The sequence below is a fragment of the Podarcis bocagei genome (assembly GCF_964188305.1).
Source record: "Podarcis bocagei genome assembly, chromosome: 8".
NCBI lineage: Eukaryota > Metazoa > Chordata > Lepidosauria > Squamata > Lacertidae > Podarcis > Podarcis bocagei.
Genome location: NC_138133.1, coordinates 53,759,777 through 53,782,814, shown reverse-complemented (window position 1 = coordinate 53,782,814; position 23,038 = coordinate 53,759,777). Strand labels below are relative to the sequence as shown.

Below are 23,038 nucleotides of genomic sequence, written 5' to 3'. Positions count from 1 at the left end.
TACCAAGGAAATATAATAAACAAATAGAAAGAGAACCTACTCAAGAGACGCTAACATAAAAACCCTGCATATACACCAAGTATTACCACCCCTCTCCCCTCTACTTTATTCTGTATACAACACTAATGTCTCACTTAAAATTTAAAAAAAGTCTACAACCTGAAAAAAGAGACAATGCATGTGCTTTTGTAAACCAATAAAATCCTTAATAAAAATTGTTTATAAAGGTGAAAAGCACCCTCTGCCCTCAAAGCCGTTCTTTGACACAGAATGAAAGCTGTCCCTTGTGCCTGTATTTCCCATGTCAAATAGCAGCTTTGGGGAGACAGTTTTCATGACAATTGCAGCACAGGGGCAGAGAGTTAAAACAACAGCAGCAGTACACAATAATTGGTTTCCTATGCTTAAATGGCATTTCTGCTCTGTAAAAAAATAACTGTTTGGAGACTCAGAACCTTGTAAGGAAGATTGTGACCTGAAAAGCTACTCCATAAAGTGTAGTAATTCAGGAGGAAATTCAACTCTGTACATGTTGAAAGGTAATGTTTTGCATAAATTGCTGCATTTTACAGAGCTGAGTCCTGGCACAGATGATTGCCACAATACTGCTCCAAATTTGGAGTGCACAACATCACACTATCTACATGTGTGGCACTGCCCCCACTGTCTCTATAGAAACTGGCTGAAGACTAGATTTTAGAGCTTTCTAGTAGGAAATTTACTGTTGTCTCTCATGCTTGAAGAATTCAAATAATTTTTTATATTCTTATTATGAACTGCTAACTGAAAGTTTAACAGGGAAAGGTCTTTTCATTTTACATTTCCTTTGTGATTAATAGCAAACTGCCATCCTAAATAAATTTATTTGGAACCCCCATTGATACCAAAGGGGCTTACTTTCAAGCAAATATAACTCGGGTGGAAACTGTTCACATGGAAATCATCTTTCTGTCATTTCAGCCAATTCAGCTTGTGTTCATTTTTCATGCTTCCATTGAACAAATTTTGATAAAAAACTTCAGTACTTTGGAGTTACACTTGTACACAACAATATAAGTTGCACACTATAGTCAGGAATTATTTCATAAACTAAAGTTCACTTTCTTTTTAAAGAAAATTATAGAATGAATTATAATGGTACACATGAGTAGTTCTAAGTCTCAGTACACCGAATCCAAGAAATCATAGAATGATTTCTTGTAATGATGAGTTGGGTACTACTGATTTGGGCAAAGTGCATAGCATTTGTTGGATGGGGCTGCACTCCCTGGAACAGAGTACAAAATTTTAGGTCCAGAGAGTGAAAGTGGCTCTGCAGGACCCTCTATCTGCCCCTCAGAATTCTTCTCAAGCCACACTCCTTTCTGGTACTGGTCTGCACCCACAGGAACATGTGTCTGGTTTTTGTGCCGCTGATTTATGCCATTTGAAGAACTGCAGTTAATGAAATCATAAAATTGTAAAGTTGAAAGGGACACTGATGGTCATCTAGTTTTGCCTCTGAAGTGTCCCAACAATTTGTAGCTCACTCAGTAGGCAAGGATTAGTGGATGTACTGCAATCTGAAAGAAAATCTTACAGGACTTGCTGCCAATTTGTGTAAAGAATAAAATTCAAGTTGAAAATTCTGATCATGAAAAAATCTGAATCCTGGACAACATCTGAGGAGAGCCAGTGAATTTAGGGGCACAGAGTAGGCCATGAGGCACACACTTCGGTTCACTTCCAGCACTTCATCACTGCTACCTGTGTCCCAGGGACTGCTGCCTGAGGTGGCTGAGTCACTCTGCCTAATGGTAGGGCTGGCACTTTTTAAAGCATTCACCAGATTGTGGCTGCTGTGTCTAGACTGCAATGGGCAATTGAGGGAAACCATGAACAATGGAAGTGTGCATCCAAACAGACATCAGGTAACAAGTTTCCCATGAAAACCTACTGCTTGGGACCAGCAAAATGGAGTGGCCTGTGGAATTCCTCTTATGGGCTTTGCAAAGGCCTGCTCCTTTGCATGGCTTTCACTATGGTTGTTCTAAAGAGTGTGCTATATTCCTCATAAAACTTAACCTGGTTTCTTATTATAAATAGCACAAGCTTGTATGTGTGTGGGAGTGGGGAATAAGCAAATAAGCTGTTAGGAGATGCTGTTCAGTGTTAGTAGAAGCAAACAAATTAAGAAGGCATTATTTACACTTGATAAACAAGAAATGGCATCAGGGTGAGTTAATATTACAAACTATTAATGAAAGACACTCTAAATGAAACAAACCACATAATAGATCACAGCAAACTGATTCTGTGTAATGAATACTGATACTGACTAAACTCATCTGTGCACTCTGGGGATAGAGTTTTAAATTCATTTCAGCACGTACCTTAGCAATGTAAGCACAAAGAGAACCATTGGAGAACTAAATTAACCCTGTTCCCTCAGTCAATCAGAAGACATTATACTGTAGGTCTTACAGCTAATAATCTATGAGACAAATTAAAACTAAAGCAAGTCATCTGCAAGTAGGTTAATAGTCTTTATTTTAATTTCTAACCAAGTACCACCTTACCTATTACTGTCTCTTTCATTTACTGAACCTTTACAATAGAAGTCATCAAAAATCTGGGTCTTATATGAGGCACATGGAAATATTTAAAATATGACTTGTCAATGTTTCCCTGTAGCACATTCTGAACCATTCATTTTTAGAAACTCTGCAAGGACAAGGGCAGAGATGGACCACAACTTGCAAGAATTTAAAGCAGGAATAGACAAATTCATGGAGGAGAGGGCTATCAGCAACTTCTTGCAATGATACCTATGTACTGCCTCCACTGTCACAGGCAGCATGCCTCTGAAGGCCAGTTGCCAGGAATCACAGGTGGGCAGGCTGCTTTTGTGCTCATGTCCTCCTTGCAGGCCTTCCAAAGGTATCTGGTTGGCCACTCTGAGAGGAGGATATGGGCTAGATAGCCAATGGTCTGATTCAACAGGCTCTTCTTATGCTCTTAAGATAGAAAAGCAGAACTTCTAGTACATATTGTTATGCATTACAGTGGTACCTCGGGTTACAGACGCTTCAGGTTACAGACTCCGCTAACCCAAAAAAAGGACCTCAGGTTAAGAACTTTGCTTCAGGATGAGAACAGAAATCGCGCAGTGGTGGCAGTAGGAGGCCCCATTAGCTAAAGTGGTACCTCAGGTTAAGAACAGTTTCAGGTTAAGAATGGACCTCCAGGACAAATTAAGTTCTTAACCCGAGGTACCACTGTATCCACTTCTCCAGTCTCTTTGCTGTAGTTAAAAGTAGGCAGTATCATACAATCATAAAGACAGAAGCCAGTCTTCTAAGTGCTCCCCCTCCCAGATCTAGAAAACAGTGATCTGCACAATTTCTTGTTGGGATTTGAACTAGAAAGCATTTTTTTACAAGACCACACCAATAGCAGCAGAAGGCATGTGACCACAGGGAAATTTCCATAGCTATCAAGGTGACATTTGGTCCAGTAGAATGACTGGGCAAAACAAGTTCTGGGAAAGTACTTGTGTTTTTCATTTATTTAAAAATATCTACCTTGGAATATATATATTCCTCACTACATAATCTATATTTTCTTTTCTTTTTTTAGGTAAAGGTACCCCTGACCGTTAGGTTCAGTCACAGATGGCTCTGGGGTTGCACGCTCATCTCGCTCTATAGGCTGAGGGAGCCGGCGTTTGTCCGCAGACAGGTTCCGGGTCATGTGGCCAGCATGACTAAGCCGCTTCTGGTGAACCAGAGTAGCGCATGGAAATGCTGTTTACCTTCCTGCTGGAACGGTACTTATTTATCTACTTGCACTTTGATGTGCTTTCGAACTGCTAGGTTGGGAGGAGCTGGGACTGAGCAAAGGGAGCTCACCCCATCATGGGGATTCGGACAGCCGAATTTCTGATCAGCAAGCCCTAGGCTCTGTGGTTTAGACCACAGTGCCACCCACGTCCTTTGACAACAAATCCCAAATATTGTGAAATGATGGAAAACAAACTTACAAAACCAAGTTGCAATACTGTAGCTCCGCTTTATTCATGTTTGGGTACAGGTGTTCAGAATTCCTGGTAACATTCTCACTTGAGTATTCAAATATGATGTATTGTTTTGATATTTCTTCATGATAATTATAGTTCTTTCACAATTAGAAAATACAAATAAACCCAATCAGCTTGATGTTGAGGGGAAGCATGTTCAAATAGGATTCTCTGAGTGCATAATTACACAGAAAGCTGCACTACGGTACGTCCATCATTTTCATCTTTAGCCAGCCACCTGGTGAAGAAAATATGCATTGCTGTTGGAAGAGATGGTTCACACATAAAAATACTCTGAAAGGACATGAGTACTGAATTGTCTCTAATCTTAAGGAACCTGGGTAGCACCTTGTACTGACAGTGGACTAGTTATCCATCACTTAAAACCCACATTTGGGAATGCCCATCTGAAAATAAATAGGGGGAAAAGGTTGGAGTAGGCATATATATGGATCCATTGACCAGGGATGATCCCTAAACTCACTTTAAGAAGAACTGGGAAGGCCAAGTTATAAACAAGCACAAAACCTTTCAAAATAAACCAATAAACATAAAATATCCTTTATTTACTGGGTGGAGTAAATCTGGCACATCAGGAATCAAGCTTGCCTTGGGTTGTTGACATATAGGGTGCCTATGCAAAATTAACACTCTTCTGCCACTGCTTTATGCTTCTTCTAACATTTATGTATGTAAAATCTTTTACATGGACTTAAAGCCTGCAATTGTCCATTGCATGGCATCTCCCAAGGGAGCTGAAGGCAGCTGCTTTAGATCATGGGTAGGCAAACTAAGGCCAGGGGGCCGGATCTGGACCAATTGCCTTCTAAATCCAGCCTACGGGTGGTCTGGGAAGCAACGTGTTTTTACATGAGTAGAATATGTCCTTTTATTAAAATGCATCTCTGGGTTATTTGTGGGGCCTGCCTGGTGTTTTTACATGAGTAGAATGTGTGCTTTTATTTAAAATGCATCTCTGGGTTATTTGTGGGGCATAGTAATTTGTTCATTTCCCCCCCCCCAAAAAAATATATAGTCCAGCCCCACACAAGGTCTGAGGGACAGTGGACCAGCCCCCTGCTGAAAAAGTTTGCTGACCCCTGATGTGTGTGTTTTGCCAAATCACCACAAGGCAACCATACATGTACTGGCTAAGAGCATGGCAGCAGCATTGTTAAATACTTAAGTTTTATGATCCTGTGGGTTTGTACATAAAAGAAAAGAAAATTTCCCACTCCACTTTTCTCATGTGTTTAAGTAACCAGGCTGTGGATTACTGACTTACCTCTTTTCTATATGTGAAACGGATTTTTTATTGGAATTGAAGGGAAGTACTGAGGGCCAATGAAGCAAATTCTTGATTATTTGTAGACTGAAGAATGGGCATACTGATTCTTCCCATTTCCTTTGGTCTGCTTGTTTTTGGAAATGGAAAGAGGACTGCCATCAACAGTCTTCCCTGAATTTTAATGTGAGAGATTTGAAAGTTGCATATTTTCTCTAGTCTGAATAGTATCACTTTACTGATACTATTGTTTATGAAAGTTGTAACCATCTGTAGCATTCATGCTATAATCTAGTCTGAATAGTATCACTTTACTGATACTATTATTTTTGAAAGTTGTAACCATCTGTAGCATTCATGCTATAGACTTAATCCCACATGCCTGGGAGTAAACCCCACTGAATTCAACAGCACTTGCTTCTGAGTAGACATGGTTATGATTGTGCTGTGATCAAGTTTAATAACTGGGAAACAAACCGGTTGCAACTGAAGGAGTATAATTCATTCGTAGACACTTCTGTGATTTCTACTTTTTCCAGAAACCAGCCACTTGCTGTAAAGAAAGGACAATAATAAAGTATGTTCACCTCTGAGTACAGATAAACCCAAAGAACATAATTCTAAATTTATTTTTCAGTCATAGCAACACCTTAAAATTGGAGAAAATTTTCTAAATGAGAAAAATTATTGGCTATTTTGACAGTGATTGTCAAAAACTGAGCAAATGTTAACATTTACCATTAATTCTTAAGATATTTGGTTACAGTGGCCAGTGCTTCCAGAACATTATGAACCACAAGGCCTACTCCTAACTTTATAAATAAGGATAATAAACAGTTTAATTGTAAACTTGGAAAAATATGGCATTGACCATATCAGTCTGGTAATTTTTTTATTTTAAGCCCTGTGGCACAACCACTGTTGACCAGCTCTCTTTTAAAATATCCAATTTTATCAATGACAAGCATTTACCTGTGAAATATACTGGTCACTAGGGGACAGACACAATGGGGTGGGTGGGTGTGAGAATGGCAGGCTGGGATACTTTACTGATCTACTTGCAGACAGAGATATCAGCTTGTTGCATAAAATTGAAGTCTGGGGTGCTTTCTTGTGAACAAATGTGATTCTGGATCAATGCAGTAGCCTGGCACTTGAAATAACAGGCTAACTATTCATCTGTAGATAGAGTGATGTGCCACCTGCAGCTCAAATCAAGCTGTAAAACATATTTTCAAGTTAAATTTGAAAACGGGTCTCACTACATTATATGCCATAGAGCAGGTGACATGTAACCAGAAATAAGTGCCCTGCCATTTCAAATGACATCTGCACAGCAGAAGTTTATATAGGGAGAGAAAAAATATCCTCTGACTGCAATGATTGTTTATTGGCACTGATTTCTTGGAATAAAATAAGTCAGTTAATATATCTGCAATAGCTTCAGATAAATCATAACATAAAATGTCCGAAAAGCAATTTATTCCCTCACAGTTCTGGACATTCCTCACTCCAGCCTGGTAAATACTGACATTTACTCATAAATGATGGAAATCTGGGTGAAGCTGGGTCATTTATTGAAGAAAAGTAGTGGTTCTTGAAATGTACTGGTACATGTCAAAATTGATTGTGTCCTGAAGTTTGCTTTGAACATTCTCTGACAGTTATGGGGAAAACATCGTGATTAAATCTTTTTATCTTTTTTCTTCCAAAAACTGGTTTGAGAAGTTAGTAAATGAAGCAAAGAATGAAGCAATATGGGGAGAAATAGTGGAAAGCAGATTCAACTTCCCCCCTCTAATTTAAAATGTTATCTAATAACACAGTAGCATGCAATTAAATGGATTTTGAGAAATTTCTAAGAAAACAATACTGAATTCTTGAGACATACAAGTAAAGAGAATTAATTTTCTTAAGGAAGCAAAATAGTCTTAATAAGCAAAAAAATTACATTACATTTCTTCTTGATAGATGTCATGTAGACTTGTGTAAATCAAAATAAGTGGATTTAAAAAACCCAAATGGTTTCCCTACATAATATCTGAGAGTCAAGTCACATGCTATTCTGAGGGCTCTATAATATGTGGCATCAGTTCTGGCAATGTTATAATTCTTTTTTATTACATTTATATCCCACCCTTCCTCAAATTAGCTTATAGTGGCATACATTGCTCTCTCCCCCATTTCACATTCAGAACAACCCTGTGAGGCAGATTAGATTGAGTGAAAGTGGCCATCCAAAGTTGCCCAGTGAGCTTCATGGTGGAATAGAGACTTGAACCTGGATCCCTCAGGGCCTAGCCCTAGTCCAATACTCCATCTGCACCATCAAGCGCCTGAGGGAGATTTGAGGCATTTCAAAATTGAAGGTGTGGATTCATATGCAGATAAATGACAACAAGGATATGCAATAAACCTACAGGTATACTTACCAAATCCTTTGCCATCATGTCCAATTTCAATTTTCTGCAGCCTTCCAACATCCTTTGTTTTGATTCTGAATGTGTCAGTCTTCAAAATAAGAGAAGCAGCTTTCAAAATGTGACAAGTCTATGTCTGGAAAACAGTATGCTTATCTGGGACTGGTTTAACTTTATCTGTGTGCAGGGGGTAGTGGATGGCTGGAGGAGTGCATTATTGTTACTGTTCCTTTTCTGGTACAGTTGTATGCTGCTAATTTTCAGCTCTTCCCTGAAAACATAAAACATGCACTTTCCACATTAGGTTTTGAAGGTTTCTTGCCTTTTTATTGGTTTCAGAACCCAAGAGATGTTTTCTCTCTGGTAAGTGCATTATGAATTGCCAGTCAGGTGAAGAAACAGCACCTTTTGTTTTCATTTTTTTAATTTATCTTTTGTTTATGGTACCCAAACCTGCCTTTGGAAACATAAAGATAAGCGATTTGACTCTAGTTACAGCCAAATCTCTCAAGTGGTATACAATTTGGTTCAGAATATAGTTTCACTTCCAGTATTCTTGGCAGCAGCAGCACTTTATGTGCATGGATAGTACATTTCCAAGAAGCACCACAACCTCCCACAACTGCATCTTTCATCTATAGGTAGAAGATGCCCTAAAGACAGCAGTGAAAATGGTTTCAGACAGATAACTAAAACAAGGCTAAATGGAAAGTGGAATCCTTTCCCTTTTATAACCTAAGGCTTCAGCATTTACTTTCATTTGCAGGCAAGATGAGGTGGAATCAAGTCACAGTCTGGCCAGTATTTTACAGGTTTGTAACTTAGGAGTACATCAGGGTTAGGGTTTGTAACTTAGGAGCACATCAGGGTTTTGATCATTTAAAGGAACATTCTACACATGTGGCAACAAGCTCAGGATTGCCCCAATCCAATAGGAATCTGCAGCTAATCATGACTGAGGAGCAACCTGTAGAATCTAAACACGTGTTTGTCTCATTTGCACCACAGTCTTAATTGTGTTTAGTCAGATGTAAGCCAGGTAAGTGGTGGACCTAAGACTGCCACCTAAATGTAGCACGTGTACACCTAAAGGTGTAATGTATGAAGTGCCCCTGAGATATAAAGAGTGGAAAACATAGACACTGAACTATTTACCTTTGCTCTTTCAAAGGGATCTCGATGATCTAGAGACTCCTTGAGTTGAATTAACTGAGATGTGTCCTTGTCCCCAAACAAAATTATATGAACATTTGCGTCAGTTCCTGCTCCCCTTTTGTCACCGGTGTACACTTTAATAATATGCTCTATCAGATTTTCTGAGCTACCGTCTTCTTTGGTAATAAAAGAGAGAGGGATTTCTTTCCTTATTTCAGGTTCATTAGCATCCAAAAGGAATATTCTAAAAGGAAAAGGAAAAAGATTGAGATCAAGCCACATAGTGATGGTTAAAATTCAATATGGAACTTAATAAGGAAAGGAAGAGAAAGAAATATAGTTAATTTCTACAGACGTGTAGAAATAAACAGGGATATTTAATAAATATTCTGTCACATGCTATTGGCTAACATGCTAGGCAAGTCAACAAACATTTAGTGTGATTTAAAAATGTATAAAAACTCACTCATTCACTTCAAATATGTATACAGGTTCGTTCTTTGGGGCTTCCTTCAGGTGGAGTGCTTTAATATCCAGTTTGCAAGCTACAGCAGAAGCAACAAGCAATGAAAACAATTTGCTTCACATCAGATATTAATTTGAATCTAGTACTATCTAATATAATAAAATTAGATATCAATAAATGGTCTTTCCACCCTATTACATCTCAGCCTTGCACTGAAAAGATGTACTTTTGGGCCACAATGGGAGCTTTTGTTCAATTGTGAACAGCAAGTCCATGTGTAAGTGTGTGGGGACAAATCTGTTTGAGACCATGGAAGGGCCAAAGGGTCAAGTCACCTACTTCTGCATCATGATCCCCATACATAGCAGGGCAAACTGAGGGACAAATATCCAAGACCCAGACACTCCTACATGATCAAGTCCTATTAGGATGATAACTTTGAGACTATTTTATCATACTGATTTTAAGAGGACCAGTTGAGTTTAAATACATTCTTTTTGTTCAGTCACTCTGCACTTGTGCAATGTAAGGATTGAAAGAAGCAAGTTGGTCATCACAGAGAGGCACCCTGGCTCTACCTCTATACCAGAAGTTGTAGCCAGGCTCAGCAACCACATGCTTGAGGAATAAGTAAACAATTATTTTATTTCAAGCTGCTTTTCATTAATATATGCAGCGCTCTGTATTGTTTTAACTTCTGCTTCTTTAATGCTTTACACCACAAGCCTATGCAAGCCTACTCAAAAATAAGAGTTCAATGCGATTTACTCCCAAGTAACTATGACTTCAACTTTAGTGTTTTAAGCTTGTGGTTGTGATCTTCATGCCAGTTCAGCACAATGAAGTCTTGATATGATTTTATTCACCAAGAAAAACAGAGGAAAAGTCTTGTTTACAGTAAAATGATGTGGGCATTCTCCCCTTTTGCAAATGGGTGTTCACTGAGCAGTTTGAGAACATCTTGAATTTCAAAGGTGCCTAATTCAGAAACTTATAGGACTTTGATAGATTCCTTCTAATAATGGTCACCCCAAAGCAAAGGATGCTTCTTAATGAATAAAGCACCCAGAGCCCTAGCTGCATCCCTACCCTAGACCTGATCAGGTATTTATTTATTTATTTCAATTTGCATACTGCCCTTCATCTGTAGAACTCTCTGAGGTTCACAACATAAAAATACAAGATAAAAAACACAAAATACAGAATAAAAACAAGAACAGAAACAAACCACTAAGCCCCCTGCTGGTGTTGGAAAGGCAGCTTTGCCTTGCTACATGTGCAGCTACTGCTATTAACATTAATGTCTAATGTAAATACAAATATTAAGAAGCTATTTCAGTGGTATCTTCATAATAAAAGAAACTTACATGATTTGCTTCCAATGAGTAGTGTAACTTTGTGTAGCTCCCCCAAATCCACAGCATCTATCTGACCTGTAAATGACTAAAAAAATCCAGCAATATTTAGCTTATTCTCTCTCTCTCTCTCTCTCTCTCTCTCTCTCTCTCACACACACACACACACACACACACACTTCTGTAATAGGTTTCAGGCACAAATGTAAATGACCATTCCAAACATCTGTGAGGAAGTGAATTACCTCCCTGTCTTTTCTTAGCTGAGATGGCAACAAAAGCTTCCTGTTTTCAGTGTCGCCATTGGTTCCGTATATACACAGAGACATATGTATGGAGCCGATTTTGCTTGAGGCATCATTGAAGAATACTTTTACATCATATGTAACAACTGTAAAATAGAAAGGAAAGCCAAATCCAATAGAACACCTTGTGTAACTATTTTGTAATTCATTACTTTATAAATTTGCTTCCTTCCATTTGCCACATACTAGTCTTGACATTGTGTATGTGTGAAATTATCCTTAGAGAGGTGCTTAATGGTGGTGTTCAACTAGGTTTTACTCAGAGTAGACAAACTGAAATTAATGGCCCAACTGAGTCAAGTTCACTAACTTCAGTGGTACTACTCTGAGTAAAACATAGGGCTCATTCATATACACTTTCATTTGCCCCATCATTTTCCCCTGGGGAAACCCAAGGTTTAGCACTGAATCGGAACAAATGGCAATGGAGGTTTCTGCAGATTGCCATCTGCTCCAGTTTAGTGTTAAAGAGCAGGTTTTTCCAGGGGAAATTGTACGGCAAAGGTAAAACTGCTTGGACCCATCGCTAGAAAGCATGTGGAAGTATGGATGAGCCTTTAGCTGAGCTTCACTCCTATGTGATTAGGAGCAAAGGCCTTTTCGACTCCCACTTCTTAGCAATTCACTGAGCAATAATACAGAAGACACATCCTGCTGAAGTGCCCCTATCCCCAAATGCCTAATTCTGTTTACATTCTGTAAATAGTTTAGTGCTCATTTCTGTGTTGTTTGCTTCAAGAAAAAAATCTGTTTGCAAATAATATGGAAATGAGTGCTAAACTTGTACTATATTCCACTATAGTTCCAGAAGTGGCTTTTGCATCATATGAAAGCTCAGATATAACACAGAATTTGACAGGGGAAATTTGTTTAAAAGGAATAAAGTGCCATGTGAATGCAGTCTACTTCATGGCCTTAATGTACAAAATGCTTTGTCTTCCTTATCTTATTAATTTTTGTAGAAATTCACTGGGGTAGGTAATTAATACTACTATTTTGGGCAACTGAAGCTCAGCCAACTGCACCATGCTAGCTAATGATTGTGGAAGATGTGGGTTTAATGAATGTCTAAATGTGATGAAGAGCTCATGCAACTGCTTTATAACATTCCGAGATTCAGATTTATCACCATGAATTTTCATGGCATTATTGCCACTACACTTTTGGAGTCTCTACAAAAGAAAAGACAAATCTGAGGGTGCTGTGGAACAAAATATGGATTTGACAACATGCGGAAACAGCCACACAACTACTGCTCATGACACCACCAAGGAACTGATCTTCAGGCCAATCTGTCTGCACTACTTTATGCACTCTGGTCCCTGGGTGTTTGTAATAATAAACTAAGTGGCTTCTTGAGAATACAGCCCTTTGCCCAGATCTGGATGAAAAAAATGAAACAGCAGATGGTTGATTGGCTTACAGAGTTAGGAACTCAGATATATTGCAGGGATAAGAGCTACAACTGCAAGAGTACTGGGTTGTCAAATTCGCAAGCCAATCACTACAAAGATTTTAAGCTGCTTAGGTCCCTCTGACTTCAGAGAAAGTGAATTACCTTAAACCAAGTACTTTGACTGAACTAGCTTGGGCACCCAGCTATTAATATTCAGGATGTAAACTGTGTTTCCAAGGTGCATTCAAATCAGGATTTTAAATATATACATTTAGCATTACAGATGATATATATTCAGAAAAAACATATTTAACATTGATTTGATTTTCCAGAAAGAGTTGTGTGTATCCAGTTGAATATTTTGGTTAATTATATTTGCTTGACGGTGTATGTGAGTGAAAGCTCTGAACTTAGGTAAAATTTCCATAGGTAAAATAGTTATTGTAGCCATATGTATTATAACCTTATGTATAAAATCTCTCCTGCTTCCCCTCTCACTTTGAAATACTCTCCTGGTTGATACGTTCACCATAGATGAGTTATATCTATAGATGAGTAAAACAGATTCCCCACCCCCCTTCAGGTGTTATGGGTCAAATTTCCAAAGTGTGATTCAGAATTCATATATGCCCCAAGTGTAGTTCACTGCATACTTATCTCATCCAGATCTGTATAGCTGCCAATGGATCTCATTTAACAGTGGTATTATTTAGTGGTATTATTGGATTCAGTATGGCTCATTATAAATTTGTGTCATAAATAAGTGCAAAACTAGTGGGAATGTACATAAATTAGGCATGCCATATTTAACACAAACATGCCTATCATGTAGCTTTTATTACAATTATCTATTTACCTATAGTTAATTAATTTATTAATCAGTTCAAAAGCAGGTGATAAATTAAGTGACTAATGTGCATATTGCAAATAAACTAACATAGGAATCATTTTGATATATTGCAAAAAATGAGATAATATATGATCTAATAAAGAAAAGTTACTACTCATTACAGCTGCTTGAAAGTTATCTCCATCATTCTTTCATGTGATGAAACTATGGTTGAAAACACAGTGAGGTCACTGGCCCCCACAGCATTTCAAGTCACATTTGCATGTTGCTGTACACACTAGAGAAGACAGAGATGTTTTCACCTGATGCATACTGCCTGTTTGGTTTCCCTAGGCCTGCAACTGCCCCTAGCTCTTATTCATGAAGCTATCATCTACACATGTGTAAAGTCTGTCTCAAACGCACACACCTCAGCTTAACTGAAAAGTGAATGTGGCTTACATTTTCATATTGCATGGAGGCTGATTCGTGGGGAAAACACATCAAGCAGTATACAGGATTGTGCAGGATTGATATGGATTATGGACATCAGGTGTCCATGACTTCAGACACCAGTGGTGAGGCTGCCTTGGAGCCAGAATGTGTACACAGCCTAAGAGTGAGTTTCAAGCATTTTTCCTTTATTTCCTTACATTCAGTCCATGTAGAAGCCAATGCCTCCACCTGGAAATTCTGTGTCTAACTGAACACTGTGACCATGCTGAATACAGGGTCTCCCCCAGATCCTGGATATTAGGACAGCATCTCATGGTATAAGCTTCTATGCATAGCTGGAGTTTGGGAGTGAGAAAAAGAAAGGTGAAAACCTGAAGCTATTCTCTAGTCTTGCTGAACATAGAGGTGAAGGGAAAGCTATTCCCCTAGTTAGAAGGCAATGCTATCTTTTTTTACTTTAATACGTCAGAATCAGCATAACTACAGAAAATAATTCTCAGCCCAATAAATGATAATGTTCCTTTAACATTTAACCTACAATTAAACCAATCAAAGCTTGTAACTCTATTTATTAGACAAATTCTCCATTTTTTGTGTTTGGGGGGTGTTCACACATGAGAGACAGACTGAGGCTGGGTGTCCATATTAGGGCCTAATATACCCACAGTCTCAGTCTGTTTCATGTGCACAGACGACCTTCCCCACCACCACAAGTGGAGGGATAACTTGTGTTGCTCTAACTTATTATGTGTTGCTCTAACGTATTTTCTTAAAGTATTTTAAATGTGTGCTTAAACCATATTATTTTATTACAGCAACTTATCTTGGTTTGAACTGTAATAACAGAGGTCTTCTATGCCTGATGCCAATATATACCTACCACAAAGTGCTTCCCTTAATGGCCACTCTACAGGGAATTCAATCCATTGGTCTCCATTAAGAAGAGGAAGTGTTTTATTTATAGAGAGACTAAAGGTGTCCAGGGTTCCTGTGTTCTGCATTTTACAATGATGAAACAACTGGAATATGCTTTCTCCCAAGTGATGAAGCCCAAACGTCACTTTATAGAGCATTCCCAAATCATCTGGGAAATACACCTAGAAATAAACGACACAGCAAGTTGATCTTTTGAGTGATTCTGTTGGCTTTAAAGGACATTTTGATATGCATTGTACATCCCTGCAGACCTCAGAAGGAGCACAAATGGCCAATATAGATTGTTTTGAGATTCTTCCTCTGAGAGCCCAGTCTTCCTTCTTCCCACTAATCAGCTAAATTTACTTACTGGCTTTGTAAAGTAAACCCTCAGTATGGTAATGAGGACACACATTGGGCTAGATACAGATGCAGTCATGCCTTATCCCCACTGAAATCAATGGGACAAGACCTTTGGTGGTGGGGATGGGAGTTAATGGTGGAAGAGCTGGCAATTCTTCCCCCATACAACCCTGCCAGTCTCTTGCTGCTACAGTGGATGTTGGGGGGGGGGAGGGCAACAGGAGAAAAAATAAGTATGGCAGCTCCAGGACTGGTGTACTTTCCTTTCCCATCCAGGGGGTACGTCAGGGGGAAAGGATGGCTTTGGATCTGGTGACCCCAACAGGGACATATTCCTCCTGTCTAATTTTTGGCTTAGGTCACCTACCAAGATGACCAAAGCCATTTTAGCCCGACAACCAGGGCAGAAGCCAGGCTGCAGTGGGTCTAGAACATCAGTTCTATCTAGGAAAACCTGGAGCAGAGACACTATCACTTGTTCCAACACTATGCTCACAAAATGAATATTTGGGGTTGGCCAAACACCATCGGGTCTTGAGAGGGCTTTTCTTGAGAGGGTGGTATAACCACTGTCTCCTTGAGGCCCGATGGTTTCATGCCATGCTGAAGAGAGGCATTAACCACAACAATAACCCACTTGGCCAGTTCCTCTCTGTCTGCTTTTATTAGGCAGGCTGGGCAACAGACTAGAGTACAGCCAGTGGGTCGGCTATCTCCAAGGAAACTATCGACTTCCTCATGTAACATATGCCAAAAAGAATCCAGAGAAAAAGAGGGAGCTGATGATGAAGTCACAGAAGAACCAGCACATGCATTCAAGTCAGAATGAAAATTAGTGATTTTATCTGTAAAGTGTCTTGCAAGCAGGCCAACAAGGGATGTGAAATCATTCCTCTCTGGGGAATTACCCCCCAAAGAAACCTTTGATCACCTGAAACAGTTATGTTGGATAACTCTGCACAGATGCAATGGTGTTGGAGGAAAACAATTTGTTTGGCAACTACACTGCCATGGAGTATGTTCAAACTGGGCTGTTGCCTGCTTGATTCATCACAAGTTTTCCACCAGTATTGCTCTAGTCAATGTCCTTCCAGTTTCATTGCCCAAAGCTCTGGGGGAAACCAGGGGGCACACCTGGTTTTGCTTAAACATAATTCCTACCATATTGACAAGAAAATCCCCAAGTGCTACCATAAAACCATTGGGATTCACCAGACTCCTCAGACAGGCCATTTTAATAGGTCCTTCACCCCTGCAATAGAGTTGGTTTGTTAGCAACTTAACCTATGCAGAAGTATGCAGCTGCTAAATTAAGCCTATACAAAGCTCATCTACAAAAAACATTGGCAAAGATGATAACAAGTATACATTATTTTACATCATATGTTACTTGGTCCTCAGCTTGATCTCCTACTTTATCCTCCAAAGAAATTGGTTCAGATTTGCCATTGCATCCATAAAATACCAAAACAAGTTTAGAAATGTTTCCCCAAGACATCTTAAATTCTTCTGATGAATTTTCATGACATTCAGTGAAATAAATCTTCCATGAACCTTCTGAAAAAATGAAATTGAATAACATTATGAGAAGACTAAACAAGTTTTTGTAAATAAAACCAATGGGAGGGGGAACAGTAGGCTAAAACGTTATGGACTCTTCTTTAAACCAATTATTTCATGAAGGGATAGCTCAGACTGTAGAGCATAAGACTCTTAATCTCAGAGTTGTGGGTTCAAGTCTCATGTTGAGCAAAAGACTCCTGCGTTCTAGAGGGTTGGCCCCTTCCATCTCTACAATTCTTTGATTCTAGAGCAGGCTATTATTATTATTATTATTATTATTATTATTATTATTATTATTATTATTATTAACAACTTTGAGACATTAGAGAGGAATTAACAATACTTGAAAAATAATATGATAATAAATAGTAATTCACAAACAGACAATTGCATTATATATATTATAAGCAATAGGATATATTTATTTACATGTATAGAAACCGATAATGATAGCATTTAAGAGTAAATATTCTCAAATAGGGTTGGACAAAAACAAACAAACAAGAGAAAAAGATGAAAGGAAAAGGAAAAAATTAGCTTAATTGATTCTTTCTAGAGTAAGCCGCTCCAGGGATGCATAATTGACTGCTATTTGAGATTTGCATCCAGAATCTTCTTCTTTTTTTCGTCTTTCATTCTAATTTTCAAATTATATTTGGTTTAGAAGCTATATGAAAAGATTGACAGTTGACTTACAGTATTTCATGGAAATACATAGAAAATAGTTTCACATTTTAAAATACGAAAGAAACACAAAAGTTTAAATGAAAAACCATAACTCCATAACAAAGAAAATACTTTCTGTCTGGCATTGAATGAAAGTGCTTGTTATAAAATCAGAACTGATCAAACTGCACCCTGTAGTGAGCATCGTTGTACTGTACAATGTCCTTTAGCTTATCATCCAGTAATATATTAAGGATTTCCTTTTCTGTTTTATACAGATCATTTTGCTGTCTTCCCCCTCTTACTTTCACTCTTTTGGCAAATTCAGCAATATGAGCTGTGCTCCACCCTCTCATCCGTTGCTCACCAGTGGATGGTGAACTGATCTTTCCCCATCTCTGGCTAATAGCTAATTGTGCCACTCTCAATGAATGCAATATGATCCCTTCATCATCAAAGAGTGTTATGTCTTTTAGAAAAACCAACAGGTTCATAGGTAATTCATAAATTATTTTTTAAAATTTTTCACTTTTTATAGAGACCCAAAAAGATTGCAAATTCAGAGCAAGTCCCAAAATATGGTGTATGTGTATGTGTGTGTACACACACACACACACACACACACACACTCTTTTGGTAGAAATATGCTATTGTTAGAGACAGAATTCTGATTGACACAGCTGCAGTGATATAAAATACCTGATTTCATCTCTTGCTTTTGTAACAGTGAGGCAGTGGTGCTTCTCCTTTCCTGTATTTCTAATTAAAACAAGATGGAACGCTGCATTAGTTTTGCAAAAAAATGTCTAGATAACCATGAATGTCTATATCATAGATGGGGAACCTGAGGCCCTCCAGACATTGCAGCACTCACTATGACTGCCATCATTCCTCACCATTATCTATGCTGGCTGGGACCAATGGGATTCCTACAACATCTTGTGGGCCGCAGTTTTCCTATCCCTTTACAATTTATTTTAAAATGTTTTATTTAATATTATTCCTAAAGACTTGGGAAATGATTCCTGGGGTGAAATTAACGAATTTTGCTGTGGGCTTGCAAGACTCCAGTCAGCTTCCCAGGACTGGTTTACCATGCTGGCAGGGTCTTCCCTGCCTCAGGTGACACAAAGGAGGTTTCAAACTCTGAGTAATAATATTTCCAGAGTTCAAGCCTGGAAAATCCAAGGCAAACTGAAGAGAGGTAGAGAAAAAGCACCTACCACTAGCAGCCGCTAGTTTAATCAACAGTCAGATTAATGATGCTTCTTCTCATATTGTAGGTGGAATGGCTGTGAACATTCCATGCCATTACAGTAACTCAACCAGTGGTTTAGAACGGGATGGCTTGCAGACAAATGACAGGAAATCGGTGACAGAAAATTCCCATAAAAATTGCATTCCATTTGGTTGCAAGTTCTAATAGTTTATTAATATTCTTTATTCTAACTGCTAAGCTGGCCAGGGCCATTGCTGTGGTAAGCAAAGATTCTGCATGGTGTGCTTTCTGTTATAACAGGCTTATAATAAATAGAAAAAGTGGCATGGTCTGCAATTCTGAAGGAGATTCTCAGCAAAATAAGTAATATCTCAAACAATACTGACCTGTACCAGTCAGAGTTACTGAGGCACATCTTTTCCTATCAGTTCTGTCTCTCAGCCATGTTTGAGCCATAAAAAGTATCTCCTTTCCTGAAAACTTTGGCTCCTTCACAATAATCTTCTCAAGGTGCCAATCAGAGCCTTTTCCTTTTTCCACAAGCAGCTCAGATAGAGTTCCGATATCTATGGCTTCCACTTGAAAAACATCCACCTGGAGGGATCACAATTAACATTCAGAGGGCTTAATAAACAGAATAGTTAGGCTGGAACATCATAAAATGAAACTGCCAAGCATCTAAAAGCAAAAGGACACCAAAGTGTTTTATTATTTAATGCTGACAGACACTAATGAGGAGACTTGGGAAACCCAATTCACCCACAGAGCAAAACTAAATTAGAATACATTGACTTCCAAACAGAATGAATTGGTACGATCCAATGAAATCAATGGACCTCTGTGGGCACATGCATGGATAGAAAAGAATGAGAATCTGTAAACACCTGACTTGGGGTCACATTCATTGCTTAGCTGCATACACATATCCAATTGTTAAGGGTTATGCAGAAGTGAGGGACAATTTACAAAGACAGATTTACACAAACACTAATAACTCTAGGAACTATGCTTCTGCTACATAAATTGGTCTTATTTGGAGTTAGCCACCTATTAAGGTCAATTGGACCACTTGTCAATGAGCAGGTCATGGACTGCAGTTTAATATTTAGAGAAATTTGCACATTGCAAAATCCCTTTGATTTATTGTTTAAACTGTAACCATCACCTTGAAAACATCTTGGCACTGAAAGATAAATTTGCTGCATAACATTCTCTTGGACTAATCTACCATTAGAAATAGAAATGGACGAGATGAAGGCCAATAAAATGAAACACAGTGCAGTCAGCTAAGTGGTACTGCTGGCAGGTGCAGCTCAATTGCTGGGGCAGAACAGAAGAAATAGCCTCTTGGTAGTGGCATCATTGCTGCTTACCAAAAGGGACAAGATGATGGTGAGGTTGGGGCTGTGTGGGCACGATAGCAAAGCCAATCTAGCACTCCAGCCACTGTGCCTGCATAGTCCAGGTCTCTCTGTGATCTTGCGCCCTCCGCTCCTGGAAAGTGGCAGCGATGCTGCAACCAGGAGGCTATTCACAACTCCACGACACTGGCTGAGCTGCTCCCACCTGTTATGGTCTGTCTTAAACCCCAGCAATGAAATACCCTCCTAGAATTTGAGATATTTGTCTGGTACCATATCATTTGTCATCTATGTGACAGACCCCATAGAGGATTAATATGAATTCTCTTCCACTGTTTTACTGCTAGTTTCATTCATTTTGCTGTTTTACAGTTTAAATTACAGATGGGTAGCCGTGTTGGTCTGCCATAGTCAAAATAAAAAAATTCCTTCCTGTAGCACCTTAAAGACCAACTAAGTTAGTTCTTGGTATAAGCTTTCGTGTGCATGCACACTTCTTCAGATACACGTGTATCTGAAGAAGTGTGCATGCACACGAAAGCTTATACCAAGAACTAACTTAGTTGGTCTTTAAGGTGCTACAGGAAGGAATTTTTTTATTTTTACAGTTTAAAGATTTCATTATGGGCTTGCCTTCAGTTGTAAGCCACCTTGGGGACCTATTGAAGGAAAGTTGGAGTACAAAAGATATCTTGGGGGGGGAGCAATAAGTTTTAAAAGATGTCCTGCTGCTTCTCTTGTTGAAACTGTACTGCTTTGAAGTATATGTGTTTTATCTTCTTGGTCACAAAGTCCCAAGCTGAAATTTCAATTGTTCTGTCTTAGAAAGCAAGCAAATTCCCTTTAAAATCACAGCAAGCCCTTTCATATTTTCATTTCCACTGATATAAACTCCATATTTTTGTGATATCCTTAATGTACAACACAACACCTTAATGCACAGAAATGTTTTCCAAAGCCTCATGTTCTGAAAATGCCAATCAACTTTCTTTAACCTGAGTTGGCTTTATCCCGCATTTATCAATGTCAGCTCCGAAAGCTTCCTCTTTCTGTTCATGGCAGCAAGTAGCTGTCTTATCAGCAACAGATTCAAAATAAACAGTCTTTGCATAAACATCAATCACATATCTTCAGTACCGGTAGTTCAGATTTGATGGTTAGTTAGCAGAAATATTCCCAGCAAAAATGGAAATGAAGAATCAGGCACACCATACCCCTCATCTTCAGGTCTTGAATGTCAATTGCTTCCCATAGCCCTTAATTTCTACTCATTTACCACAATCCCCACTTTCAATTTTAAATACTTCCCTAGAAGCTAAAGGAATCTGTTATAGCCAGGCTTGGGTTTTTTTTAAAAAAAAGAAATTAAAGCTGAGATTCATAACTCCTAGTTTGTGGTTTGATTATTCCCCTCTTTCTTTTGGAAATACTTTATTCCCTAAAATAGAATTACAGAGATGGAGTCTGGTGGAAGTGGCATAAAGAACATCATCCTTAATTTGAAAACTGGGACATCTATGAATAGAAATAGCAGTAAAAGGATCCCACAAATGGCTAGTACTTGCCAATCTTCCCCTTTAACAAGTTCTGATATATCTTTTCCTCTATAAGGATTTGCATTTAACACCTTTTGACAAATGATAGAAAACAATATAGATTAGATGAAGAAACAGGAGAACTGCTTAAAAAAAAAAAAGAAATACCCTACTTAATATTGGAAAAGTAAGGATTTGAACTTATTTCAATTGGTACTAACGAGTTTAAAACAAGGTTTTGCTAAAAGTAAGAGTAACATTAGCTCTATTAACACGTCACATTGCTCACATTGAGGGCATAAGCAAGGAGCAGAGGTGTGCTTTTAGCCAGAGCTGGCCATCATATCTTTTCCTTTCAGTAGCCACATACCACATGTGGTTGTGCGAACAGAAAATTTAATGCATTCCTGCTCATGAAGAGGGGCTCATTGCAATCAGGTTGTGAGCAGGAGCTTGTGCATTGGTTTTTGTGTCCCCACAACCACATGTGACATATGGCTACTGAAAGGGAAAAATAAAACATTGGGAGTGTAAGATTCGTGTGACCAAAAGGCAAAAGTTTTTCTTGAGAAAAAGTTGGAACTGAAGCCTGCATTCTTGGGAGTCATTCCTATATGGATGCTAGACTAAAAATGGTATAAACAGAAACTGGTGTAGCCTGCATACATTATATGGAGCTGGGCTAAAAACATGCCCCCATTCTTAGTTCTGTGCAGCTGTGCTCTATAAATAAGAAACACATGAATAAAGTTATTGATTTAAAGAAAGCCAATAAAGAAAACTGGAATGACTACAACAGAAAAATAGTCTAGGGGGAAATGCAATCTATGTTATTGTCACTAGAATAAATATAGCTTTATTTGCTTTTGGTAGAAAAACAGAATCACAGAGACCCGTAACCTTTACTTTACAATAGGCAATGCCTCAAATACACAGGCTAGAGGGCTTATATACATGTTACATCCTCTTTGGCAGGGGATGCTGGGAAATATCCACAAGTGGTGACCATAACGTGCGAGAACTACTCCTGTGGAAAGTCACTGTGCCAGCACAAGCTGCTACAATTATATGGAAGAGGGCTGCTGAAATGGTTAAATTATTACTTTAAGAGCTGCCGAAGAAAACACATTAAGCTTTATTGATTACTTAGTTATTTGTTCTTTTGGATTTCTCAGTAAGCTTACTCATGGGGGGGTCCTGACACTGAAAAAGGTAGGGCATAAATATAATAATAATAATAATAATAATAATAATAATAATAATAATAATAATCGGGGGGCCTTGCACTTTAGTTGCTCTGGTCAATAGCTCAGTTTTGGGAGAGCACATCCCAGATGCTGCTGCTGGGGGACTGCTGCTCTGGCCTTTGGGCCTGCAGGGTTTCAGTTTGTACATGATAAAACTGCTAGGCAAGGTTTCCCCAAGATTTAATCTGAAGTGTTGTCTGGATTCAGGTGATAGCCAGCTCTGTCTCTCTTACTCATCTGATCGCAGGAGGGAACTGGTGGTTTTGAACTCTGTCAGATGCAGATAGGCTGGATGCAGGTGAACAAGCTGAAGCTTAATCCAGGAAAGATGGAGGTAATGATGGGTGGGGTTTCTACTGATTTGCGCAAAGTGCATAGCCTTTGTTGGATGGGGTTGTACTCCCTATAAGAGAAGTACAAAACTTCAGGCCCAGAGGCTGAATGT

General features: G+C 38.7%; 1 protein-coding gene across 1 annotated transcript in view; it reads right to left on the bottom strand.

The window, feature by feature from the left end:
• Nucleotides 1-4,030: 4,030 nt before the first annotated feature.
• The window catches only part of LOC308593623 (lipoxygenase homology domain-containing protein 1-like), a 181,184-nt gene continuing 162,176 nt past the window's right edge, over nt 4,031-23,038 (bottom strand). The window contains exons 47-57 of the mRNA XM_081206073.1: nt 18,837-19,044; nt 17,931-17,990; nt 16,381-16,559; nt 14,605-14,821; nt 10,984-11,129; nt 10,751-10,826; nt 9,384-9,462; nt 8,918-9,161; nt 7,775-7,853; nt 5,820-5,895; nt 4,031-4,295 (exon numbers count right to left, since the gene is read on the bottom strand). Of these exons, the coding sequence (XP_081062199.1) occupies nt 4,241-4,295; nt 5,820-5,895; nt 7,775-7,853; nt 8,918-9,161; nt 9,384-9,462; nt 10,751-10,826; nt 10,984-11,129; nt 14,605-14,821; nt 16,381-16,559; nt 17,931-17,990; nt 18,837-19,044 (1,419 nt within the window). The 3' untranslated portion in view covers nt 4,031-4,240. The remainder of the gene's footprint in view (nt 4,296-5,819; nt 5,896-7,774; nt 7,854-8,917; nt 9,162-9,383; nt 9,463-10,750; nt 10,827-10,983; nt 11,130-14,604; nt 14,822-16,380; nt 16,560-17,930; nt 17,991-18,836; nt 19,045-23,038) is intronic.